This window comes from Rhineura floridana, chromosome 9, assembly GCF_030035675.1.
Source record: "Rhineura floridana isolate rRhiFlo1 chromosome 9, rRhiFlo1.hap2, whole genome shotgun sequence".
NCBI classification, from domain to species: domain Eukaryota; kingdom Metazoa; phylum Chordata; class Lepidosauria; order Squamata; family Rhineuridae; genus Rhineura; species Rhineura floridana.
In genome coordinates, this window is record NC_084488.1 from 67,859,354 (window position 1) to 67,871,357 (window position 12,004).

General features: G+C 39.2%; 2 protein-coding genes across 3 annotated transcripts in view; one reads left to right on the forward strand and one right to left on the reverse strand.

Moving 5' to 3' along the window:
* The window catches only part of FREM3 (FRAS1 related extracellular matrix 3), a 142,825-nt gene extending 131,819 nt beyond the window's left edge, over positions 1-11,006 (forward strand). For both annotated transcript variants that reach the window (XM_061584808.1, XM_061584809.1), the window contains exons 20-24: positions 17-151; positions 1,737-1,863; positions 5,590-5,777; positions 5,958-6,104; positions 7,741-11,006. In XM_061584808.1, coding sequence (XP_061440792.1) covers positions 17-151; positions 1,737-1,863; positions 5,590-5,777; positions 5,958-6,104; positions 7,741-8,271 — 1,128 coding nt within the window. In that variant the 3' untranslated portion in view covers positions 8,272-11,006. The remainder of the gene's footprint in view (positions 1-16; positions 152-1,736; positions 1,864-5,589; positions 5,778-5,957; positions 6,105-7,740) is intronic.
* A 540-nt stretch (positions 11,007-11,546) lies between these two features.
* Positions 11,547-12,004, reverse strand: part of SMARCA5 (SWI/SNF related, matrix associated, actin dependent regulator of chromatin, subfamily a, member 5) — a 43,626-nt gene continuing 43,168 nt past the window's right edge. Inside the window, exon 24 of the mRNA XM_061584810.1 lies at positions 11,547-11,834. Within this exon, the coding sequence (XP_061440794.1) occupies positions 11,769-11,834 (66 nt within the window). The 3' untranslated portion in view covers positions 11,547-11,768. The remainder of the gene's footprint in view (positions 11,835-12,004) is intronic.

Below are 12,004 nucleotides of genomic sequence, written 5' to 3' on the forward strand. Positions count from 1 at the left end.
GCACCTCTTATTGTAGATACGTGACTATTCTGGTACTTACACTGTGAAACTTATTCCCTGTATTGCTGCACCCAGCCAAGAATATACCCAGCCTGTCATCTGTAGCCCTCGGGAGCCAATCACCTTTGATCTAGATATCAGGTTCCAGCAGGTAAAACATCTCTGTTTTTAATACTCTCAACAAAGTATTTTGACTGCATTTATCTGGCACATCATATACACTCCCTTGGTAATTAAATTGAACTAAATGGCTTACTTGTTGAGATCATCAGCACCAGGGTTTGAACTAGTTTTACATATTGCTCTTTTCCACTGATTTAGAAGAGCTGGCCCTGAATATTTGAAAATCCAGCAACCTGAGAGGGAGGGTGAATTAAATTTAAAGAAGCTTAAATTGGGTTGTATCCAATGGTGGAGAGGATTCCACTAGCACAAGGGAAGGCACCCCATTTTTGGCAGTCCCCTCTACCAATTGCAATCTTATATCCTATATTGTTCCACAGGGTCCCCCAACCCTCTGGAGAAGCTTTTGGAGGGCACAGGGGGGCTTTACTGGGTAGGAAGGATAAACAAAAAATCAAGTGTCCTGCCTTGCACAAGTAGAAGCAGCTCTAGCACAAAACCACTGTTGGACACAACCCATCACTGTGTGGAGACTATAGTGCTAAACGTAGGGCAGAATTAAAGGTTACCCTTTACTTGAACCTGCCTTTGAAAATCGCAGCCCTGTGCTGAGTTTTCTTTCTCCCTATTATTCAGGCACACTTATCTTCATGTGATATCATGTTGTGTTTTCCTGCCTCTTCTCCATATCATTGGCTGGGAAGGGTAGGGAATGACTACAGGGAAGTGTCCCTAAACTAGAGAGGCAGAGAGGTGAGAAAGTCTGGTGTATCTGCCATTTGTAGCAGCAGCTCCATGTCCTGTTCCACTCCTAAAGTAGAAGCATTGGCACTTCAGTGAAACAGCTACTGTCTGGCACAAGAGAGTTGCATTATATTAATTGATTTGGACTGTGCCGATCATTTTAACCAGCTGCAACAAGCATCAAAACTGACAGAGTCCCTTTGTGGCTCGTGAGTGTTAGGCCCAAAATCCTTCTGGAAGTGCCATAAGCTTGGAGAGGTCACCCAAGATATAACAGCTATACTGAGCCTACTGAATGGAAAGAAGAGGGGCATACATCAGTGGTAGAGGTTTATATACAGAAGGTCCCAGGTTCAATCCGTGACATTGTCAGGGAAAGGAATCAGGTAAGCAAGTGATGAGAAAGATCTTAGGCTGAGAATTTGGAAGCTGGATAATACAGGTCTAAGTGATTTAGCGGTCTGACTCATAAGACAGGTTATCTTCAAGACTTCTGCACCGTATTATGAATAAAACCCTTTCTGATCAAAGTGTGTTTCTTCTAATAAATGGATTGATGGATTCAGCCAACTTCTGCATACTCTGCTCTTGTCCAAAGGGGTGACTCTATTGGATAGTGATGGGAGGGAATCAAAGATTCACTGTATGGAGAATAATTTCATGGGACAGCTATCAAATGCCACAGCTCTTGAATCATTTATTCCTACCCACAAAATATGTTCCACACTTTTCTGTTTGTTTTGGCTTCTTTTGAAGGGCTGAATAAAGCTGAGTGAACATCAGTAAGAACTGAAATTTTGATATTGACAGCTGGGTTTCAAAACAGAGATTCCTGTCACCACTACCTCCTCCTCTTTTTTTTTGTACAGGTCAGTGACCCAGTAGCAGCTGAATTTAGTCTCAACACACAAATGTTCCTGTTGTCCAAGAAGGACCTCTGGCTGTCTGATGGCTCCATGGGATTTGGAGAAGGAACGGACGTTGCATTCACAGAAGGTAAAAATAGCTTTACTCTCTACATATTGTAAATGGTGGCATGAAGCTACTTTCAACAATAGCTCAGTGATGACTAAGTAGTAATTATCTAATTACAGAAGATTAAAAGCTAGGCATGGGCTGAATTTTCAACCATACAATTAGCACTCTAGACGTTTTTTAAAAATAGTTTCTTTTCTTTTTTAAACCCTCATTCTACTACTGTTCCTGAATTCCCCTTATAAATTGGCCAATTACAGTGGTCTCAGGTGCTAACTTCTGCAGTTCTTTGATGCACACCCATCATACCTGCAGAGAATTCATAATAGTAGTGCCTTGCTCTTTCACTGAGGCATCTTGATCTTTAGTCCAACCAAAACAGCTGTCAGCACAACAAGAGAAGTGTGCTTGTGCTGGAGGAGCATCCCTCTACTATGCTGACTCAATTCACAAGATCATTTTGCACATACAGGTGCTGCAGAGGACCTGTCTTCTGGCCAGCAGACATTTAGAGCAAGGGGAATGGAGAGGTAATGGAATGGGAGTGAACAGAGGCAAAATAATACAGCAGGTTTAGTGCAAGTGGACTGCAGGAAGGTTGGGACTTAGGAAGCTGCCTTATATTGAGTCAGACCATTGGCCCTGGGAAGCAGTTCCTTGGCTACAGCCCTGATCTTACCACAATACTCAGCCTGAAGATCTTAGCAAAGACATCTGGCAGGCAAAGCTGGGACAAGAAATGTACATCAGCCAGACTGACAGATCAGGTTCATCATTGGTTTAATTTAATTTAATTCATTAAATAAATATGTGTAGTATATGTCATATATAGAATATGTGGAAGTATATACCAGTTTATCTCTCATTAGAATATTACGATTTTTTATTATTTATTATTTATGTGTTACTTAAACTTCTATCCTACCTTTCCTCCTCAAAGGATGTCCAGAGTGGTTAACAACAACAAAAAATCAAATAAAATAATATCCACTGTACAATAAATAAAATGGCAGTAATAAAACCCCAGTGTCTGACAATCCCTATGGCTTTCCCAAGGCCTGGGCAAATGAGAAGGTCTTTAGATTCCTCCTAAGCATGGCCAGGAAAGGGGACTGCCTCTTCTCCACCAGGAGGGAAAGCCCTCTTGCATGTTCCCACCTTCTTTGACTGCCATGGTAGTGGTACTGTGAGAAGGGCCTCTCCCTTGCAGTCACAAACTACAGACTGGGGCATACGGAGAAAGGTACGCCTATTAGGATCAATGAATGCTGAATTTTTTGAAATTCCTATTCTGCATCTTTGACTAATGCTATGATTTTGTGGTCGGAGGAATAGAAAGAGGAGGACTAATGGGGTATATTTCAAAGGAAGATGTCTTAATAAAAAGTTACCAGGAAAAAAACCTGGGGGTTAGTTTCAGGTATGTTTAAGGATTGTTTCATATTAACTTTTTATATTGAGGAACTGGTTCTTGAGTTTGAAAATGTATTTGATGCAATGTCTCTGAATGAAATTTCTGTTAGAAGGTAGAATTCATAGTGTTCATAGCAAGTCTCCTACTCAAACAGTTGCTAGGAAAACTAAGCTATACGTTAGAGCAGTACTTAATGTCACTAGTGTAACATCTCTCATGATGGTCTTGTGTGATTGGTTCTTGGTTGCCCCCTAGTGAGGAAAAATAAAGTTGCACCCAACAGCTCTTAATATGGTTGTGTCCCTCAAAACTATAAAGAGAACGTTGAACTAGGAGTGAAGTAAGTCATTTATCTAGATATGCTTATGCAAAGTAACTTTAATATCAGTCAACACCATAAGTGAGAGGCTGATTCTAGCTGACTTCAAACTATCATTGCAAGGTTTTTGTGCACTTTGCTAAATAAATACTCTGCACCAAGAAAAGTGGAGCTGTAGACTTTATGCAAATTAAACATAATTGCTTTATTTTTGCCTACTTTATTATGCTTGACATAGGAGGGAGCAGTCACTTGAAGCACCACTCTCTATTCTGCTCTGGTTTCTTACATTTTGGTAGACATCACTTGAAAAAATTTCAAATCCATCTTTATTGACATAAAGAAAAAAACTTTCTATTCATAAAATCAAAGATTCTCAGAATGTTGAATTCTGCACCACAACTTAAATTCTGTGCACGTACAATATTTGTATGGAATTATAAGATGCATAAAGTCCAGCTAACTATTAGAGAGGGAGGAAAATGAAAATAATGTATTGAAACATTCTCAGTGCTAAGGGGAAAAAAAGACTTATTTTGATATCAGAAATGCTATGGTTTCAGCTGAATACTTATTTTGTTAGTGCAGCATCAACATAGGCTCAAAGGTTGTGGCGGGTGGTGTCTCTGTAAGCTACATCGTGTCCTTCTCCCTCACCAGGATTCCTGTTGGACCAAGTGCCAATTTTGAGTATTGGTACCTGGCATCTGAGACAAGCTGCCCAATAGTATCTTTGCTCAAGCTGATGGAAGCTGTCTCAGACTTGGTCTTGAGGATGCCTCAATTGATTTGTTCTGGGGAGCCTCAACATATACGCTAAAGCAGCCTTGTTTGGGACAGCTCAGAACTTCATGGCTGCCATGTCACAAAATGTAATCAGCCCTACATGTGTTGCAACAGGGCACACTCTGGGCTTGATGTTTTCAATGAAGTTGGAAAATGCAACTCTGGATGTGGAGGATTTCTTGTTAACTCATTTTGTCATGGTTGGCCCACTATCTCTTGTGGTTTAGGCTTTCACCAGCTGTTCTCATCTGCAGGAATGGTGGACCTAAAGTCCACCCCCAAAAACTGATGGAATCTAGTCAATTCCTGCAAGTGCCTGGGGAATTTCCATTTGGCAGTTCTAAACAGAATTGGATTCTCTCTGAAAGATCAGATGCCCAATCTAAGAGTGCTGGTAGATTTAGCTGTGTCACTTGAAGCTTAAGTAGCATCAGTGGCATGAAGTGTCTTTTATCAGCTAAGGTTGATGTGCCAGCAGTGCCCCTTATGGATGGAAATAGCCTGGCCTCAGTAATCCATGCCTGGTAACTTCTAGACTGGACTACTGAAATCTACATGGGCTGTCTCTGAAGGCAGTTTAGAACTTGCAGTTTCTTCAGAATACTGTGGCTCATCTGCTAATGGGAGTCGGGTGAATAGAACCAATAGTGTCCCTATTGAAACAACTTCATTGGCTCCCGTTATATTTCTGAACTCAATTCAAAGCATGGGTTTTGGCCTTTAAAACCACATACAGCTTAGGACCCAGATATTTGTTGGATCCCCTTTTCAGTATCAGTTCATTTGTTCACATTTTCATCTGAGGCTTTTCTCCAGATACCTTTGCTTTCTGAAGTGTAGAGGATGGTGACCAGTGCAAAGAGCCTTTTCTGTGATGGCTTCTCTGCAATGCTTTCTCCAGAGTAGAGGACATGGTATCCACCTTACTATTATTTAGGTGCAAGGCAAAAACATATTTGCTTTCCTAGGTTTTTAAGAAACTTTTGAGATCTTTGGAGCTTTAAAAACATTGAAGCAGAGTTTTGGGTTACTGGATTTTTTAGTATACAGGCTTGATCCTATTTTAATTTTTTATATGTGTTGCTGTTTTAATTACAATTATTATAACAACTCAACTAATCATTTCAATATTGTATATTGCTATATTTCTGTTAGCTACCCTGCGAACCTTATTATGTTTGAAGGCAAGGGATTTAAATGGTATTCATAAATTAAAATTTTTTTTTAGGCTCTGAAATCTATGGTCGAGTGATGGTAGATCCTGTCCAAAATTTAGGAGAGTCTTTCATCTGTAACATTGAGAAGGTGTTTTTGTGCACTGGGGCCGACGGGTATGTCCCCAAGTACAACCCAAACAACAAAGAATATGGTTGCCTAGCTGACTCCCCTTCCCTCTTATACAGATTCAAGGTTCTGGTATGTATCATGGTACAGTATAGTACAGTACAATACAATTCTGGGCTTCTTCGGAAAGAAGGGTGGGATATCGATTCAATAAATAAATAAATAATGAATGAATGAATGAATGAATAAAAATACATTAAGCTTGATACCCTGAACTTAGTAATATACCCGTGTTTGAATTTTGTTCTCTAGGATAAAGCTCAACCTGATACCCAGGCAAAAGTGTTTGGAAATATGGCCTTCCATGCAAAACTGGCTGTTGATCACATAGACGGTTATCCTTTGGTAAAGCAATCTGGTTCTGATGGATTCAGCCTGTTGTCAACTCCACTATTCCAGGTAAATTTTAAGTGATGCTGTTCCAGAACTGGCATGTTGCAGATTTCCTCTCTAACTAGCAAGGACTCTTTTTTTTATCAACTGTTTGGGAAGGCCAGCATTATTTATGCGTTCCTAGCAAAATATGGGGAGAAAAACTGAGTTCTGTGAATTTTAAGAATTCAGAAGCTGAATTTAAGGTGAAGAATCTCAAAGAACATATTCAATACTTGGTGCTTTCTTTATAGTCATACTTTTTTCCAGAAGACTGTTTTTGACATCATCTGTGTGTGTGTGTGTTATGTGCCTTTAAGTTGATTATGATTTATGACTACCCTATGAATCATTGACCTCCAAGAGCATCTGTTATAAACCACCCTGTTCAGATCTTGTAAGTTCAGGTCTGTGGCTTCCTTGATGGACTCAATCCATCTCTTGTTTGCTCTTCCTCTTTTTCTACTCCCTTCTGTTTTTCCCAGCATTACTGTCTTTTCTAGTGAATCATGTCTTCTATGATAACCGTTTCATCATTTTAGCTTCTCTGGTGATAGTTCTGGTTTAATTTGTTGTAACACCCAATTTGTCTTTTTCACAGTCCATGGTATCCACAAAACGCTCCACCAACACATTTCAAATGAGTTTATTCTTCTCTTATCCACTTTTTTTGCTGTCCAACTTTCACATCCATACATAGAGATCAGGAATACCATGGTCTGAATGTTCCTGACTGGTGTTCAGTGATACATCTTTTCATTTGAGGACCTTTTCTAGTTCTCTCATAGCTGCCCTCCCCAGTCCTAGCCTCCTTCTTGTTTCTTGAGTATTGTCTCCCTTTTGGTTAATGATTATGCCAACGTATTGATAATCCTTGACAAGTTTGATGTCCTCATTGTCAGCTTTAAAGTTACATAAATCTTCTGTTGTCAATACTTTAGTCTTCTTGACATTCAGCTATAGTCCTGCTTTTGTACTTTTTTCTTTCACTTTCATCAGCATTCGTTTCAGATCATTACTAGTTTCTGCTAGCACTATGGTATCGTCTGCATATCTTAAATAATATTTCTCCGTCCAATTTGCACATCTCCTTCATCTTGATCCAAACCCACTTTCCATATATGTTCTGCATATAGATTAAACAAATAGGGTGATAAAATACACCCATCTCAGACCCTTCCTGATGAGGAACTAATTGGTTTCTCCATATTCTGTCCTTACAGTAGCCTCTTGTCCAGAGTATAGGTTGCACATCAGGATAATCAGATGCTGTGGCACCTCCATCTAGCCAAATTTATTTGTGATCAACTCTTGTTAATGCCAATGGAACTATAGCACAGAGTTAAATGTTATGTCCTGTTGATTTGAGGGGCTGAAGGGATGGATTGTGACCCTTACTTTAAAAAATATCCTGAAATACAGATTGTAACATTCCTTTCCTTCTTTCCATTTGGCTGTATGCAAAGCAGTTTTTGTTCTTCCTGATCTTTGCTGTTTGCAAACTGAATGGCCAAAGTCTCTCTCTTTTTCAAATGGGTATTTCCATTGTCATGTTATTTTTATATGTCAGGAGTAATATTCTGGGAGTCATATTTGAAATCTTGAGCCCCAGATATTGGGAATCCCTTAAGATCTTCTTTCATGTGTGTTTTTAATCTGACAGGTAGCAGCAGGTCGAGAATGGTACATCCACACTATCTACATGGTTCGGTCACGTGAGAATGCCCACCGAGGCCTTGGAAAGAGAAGTCTTGGGTACCACCATCTTTTTTCTTCAGCCAATGGAATCTCTGGTGCTACACATACTGGGCGTACTCAGAGAGCCATCTCAGATGTTCCTGATCTCGCGCAAGATATCACTGCAGATAACAATAGAGGCACCAACATCCAGCATATAGCTCTTGACCGGTCTAACAAAATTGTTATTGAGCAGAAAGAGCAGTTCCCAGCAGGTAAACCTTATGAGAAGCCAGTCCTGGAAATTACTGAAAGTGATATGGAAGACAGAATTGTACCTATTGTCGGAGGTGCTGCTGGGCTGCTGCTTCTGATCAGCAGTGTTTTGAGTATCATTTTCCTTCTGAAGAGAAAGGGACGTTCTACTGATGGGAAAGCAAAATCATGCATCAACTATTCCAGTAGTAATGAAACTGTGACCACACAGCACAGCAACAGTGACAGCTCCGAAGTCTAAGTGTATCACAAAGGTGAAGATTGTCCTTTGAAGATACATTTAATCATAAACTCTTATTTGGGGGCCGTGTTTGCACAGACTTGGAACTGCTGCAGTTTTGATGCAAGGTTGTGTGTGATTCCAGCATATGAAAAGTGTAGCAAACAAGATGAAGTGTGCAGAAGTGTGAGTGCTTTATTTATAACTTAACTTCCTCCCCGCCTATCCAGGAAAACAGGATGGGTTCCTGGAATAAACTTAGCTTTTTTTCCTTGTTCAAATGGTGCTAAAAATAATAATCAGTTAACAGCTATAAATGTGCCTTATCCTACCATCATGAAAGCCTGGTGCTCTTCAATGGGTTTCTTCCCTTTTCATTTAATTTGTATAGTGTCTGGAGTTATACGCTTCTTGTATATGGAAAGGGATGGGGTGAGGGAGAATGAGAGGGGTCAGATTTTAATGATAAGGTACAAGTATCTGTAATTAAATCTCAGAGCAGAATTGTCCTGTCTGTGTGGATGAGAGAAATACTGCATTTGGAAAATGCAAAGCTAATTTGAATAGTACTTCTCGAATGTTTCTACCTACAGGTATTATACGCAGAGCTTGGAAAAGTTACTTTTTTGAACTACAACTCCCATCAGCCCAATCCAGTGACCATGCTGACTGGGGCTGATGGGAGTTGTAGTTCAAAAAAAGTAACTTTTCCAAGCTCTGATTATACGTATACCTTAATAAAGACCCTGACACTGATACATACTTAGTACTGTATCATGACCTTCATGATAGCCTCAAGCCCTTATTAGATGTCCCTTCTTTGTGTCTGCTTAGTTAGTAAAATGTTCCTTACTCTAACTTTAAACAGTTCTCCTTTAAGGGAGTGCATGGCAAATATTGTAAGATATTGTGAATAACTTAAGACGTTTATTTCCTATAATTTGTTCTGATTCATTGAGCATTCAGTTTGCAAAAACAACTCTTATCCAGCTAGGCAATCTCTAAGCCTTCAAACGTAGCCACTACACTAAAAGAACTTTGAATCATTACCACCAAAATACTCAGTAGAGCTGTATAAAGGGTGTTTTCCAATGATGTATCTGTAGTATGAGGAAGCTAGACTGCATGATTCCTTACTTGTGTGAAGCAGCACCATGTGGTCCAGGCTGTTCCATGCCAGGCAACCCATTTCCTTGATATGTTTATTTTCATAAATGAGTAACATAGAAAAATGGCCATACTTCTGAAGCAGTGTTTGGTGCTAGTCAGCAATGGTCTCAGACACAAATTGCTATGAGACGAAGTCTGAATCAGGTGCGTAACAAGTACATGAGCAAGTGCCTCAGTTTTCTGTCAAATTATTGAAGCAGCAGTGTCCGATTAAAAATAGATTCATTCAAATTCATTTAGTCTACATTCATCTTTTTTCAGTTACAGATCTTTTCTTCTGAGCATCCTGTCCCTTCCTATAGCCATTTGTTTGTGAGTCAAACCAAAATATGTATTAGTTCAAATAAGCTCTGTTCACAGAAAATTCAAATGTATTACTTGTATGGCTGCAGTGTTTCCAGCAGAATTTTATGCATGTTTACTCAGAAGCATGTCACAAATAAGGAGTTTCCTTTCCTAATAAATGTGTTTAGAATTGCAGCCTTAATTGGCTTATTACTTAAACCATTAAAAGCTTTTCGAGCAACTAAAAAGTTGCCTCTGCTTAATTGGACATCAGATGTTAATGAATGTGACAGGTGCCCTTCGGGAGGCTTTTAGTGGTGCCTGGTACATATTAGCATCACAAAGAAACATGTATGCAGTTAATTAGCTAACAACCCTGACCACAATGTTCTGTTAGTTGCTTCAGGTTTATTTAAAAATCTAGTAAAGTGTGATAAAAAGGGGAAAATCCAGTCATTTGACAAATTTGCCTCCTGCAGACTAATCACTTCTTCGCTGTGGCCCGACAACTTGACCTTTGGCCTACCTCCACATTAAGTCTATGCTGGCACATAAAGTTCACTTGAAGAGCTGATGCATACCTTCCTAAATAAAATTCCTATGTAAATTTGAAATGCTAGAGAAGGGAGCAAACTTTACTTAAAACTACTACTACTGCAGGCATGACAAAGGTGGAAAGGCTTCAAGGATGGGTTTACCTTTGTCCATCCTTGTTTAAAATTATAGCATACATACTTAGGATTACAGCTACCTTTGTTTACAAGGAAGAACTGCTATTTGCTTAAGGCTGCATTACTTTACCCATTTACATAGGAGTAAACCACTGAACTCAGGACTTACTTTCAAGTAAACTTACAGAATTGCACTGTAGCTGATGCTATGCATTTAAACAAAAGTAGGGAGGCTGCAGCTCATGCCCATAGGGGACCTGGTTCTTCAGCATGCTAGAGAGGGAAAAAAAATATCTAGCCAGCCCACCAACCCAATCTGTGTATCTTGTGCTTCCTCTTTCAGCATCCCAAGATGTGGAAAGGGACTAAAATACAAGCATTCCTTCATTACCTCACCTACTATATGACCTAGCCATTATTGAATAAGCTCTTTTATGAAACTGGAGATAAGCATTGAAACATACATTAGACACTGTCGTATATTGCTGCTGTATGCTTACACTACTTGTTTCAAGTTAAGTGCAAAGGCGCTCAGTCAAGCACTGAAATGTTGTAATTGAATTGTCTTGCTTTATACTGCTCATGTTCTATAATTGTGACCTTACACTTTTCATTGTGAAATTGCCAAAATGTTTTTAGACAATTTTATAAAAGTGTTTTCTTTCATACTTTTCTGATTTACTTGTCTTTTGTTTGTATTCAATGGCATGCTGTATTTTTTTTTTTTAAAGGCATTATGCCTGACGGTTAAGCCAGTCAGTTCAAATCAAGAGCAAAGTAAATGTGTAACTGCAGACCTTCGATAAACATGGAGAATTAAGAACGAGGGTAACTGCAAGTTGAGAAAGCCTGGTCTCTGCAACAGTCATAGGGGCCTATCATGAACAGAAGGAAGCAGTAACCATGACTGAGAAAGATGCTTGAATGGTCCTGTGACTTAAATCTTAAGCATAAACTTCTGTTGGTTTGACTTCTGTGGCCTATTTCTTGAATATAGTTGAGTAACTTACGCCATACTAACAAGTAGTTCCTGCAGCCTAAATTTATCTCCGTGACACATCTGTTCAAATGTCTTTAATCTGTGAACAACACATCTTGTTCTATGAGACGCAGCCCGATTCATGCAGAAAGAAAGGAACAATGTATAAAAAAGAGTTAGTGACCAGTAAATGAAGCCTATTTTTTATTTCAAGTGTTAATGGTAAAAAAAAAGTTCAGCACAGCTGTTTTCTTTAAAAAAGTGAAACTACATTACTATTCTTCTAGTTCAGTAAGTAAACACATGAACCCAATGTCTTTTAATGACATAATAGTTGAGAATTGTACAGTACATCTTATGAAGACCCGTAAAATTAAAGAACTACTTTAAATTTAGTGATAAGAATTCAGAATTCACAGCTTTAATTTCTTTTTCCGTCCTCTACCATCAGGAGTACCATCCAGTTTACGTTTCTGCACCTGCATGGGGGAGGGAAAAAGAGACAGATTAGGCCTCAACCCTAAATAAGTTAATTGGCCATGATCCCAAGTTCAAAGAACTACACTGAAAACCCCCAAGAGGACTTTATACTTTGTTCGCCCTTGCACAGCTGCCTTCATGATAAATTGCTTTTGATCAGAGGAGTTTG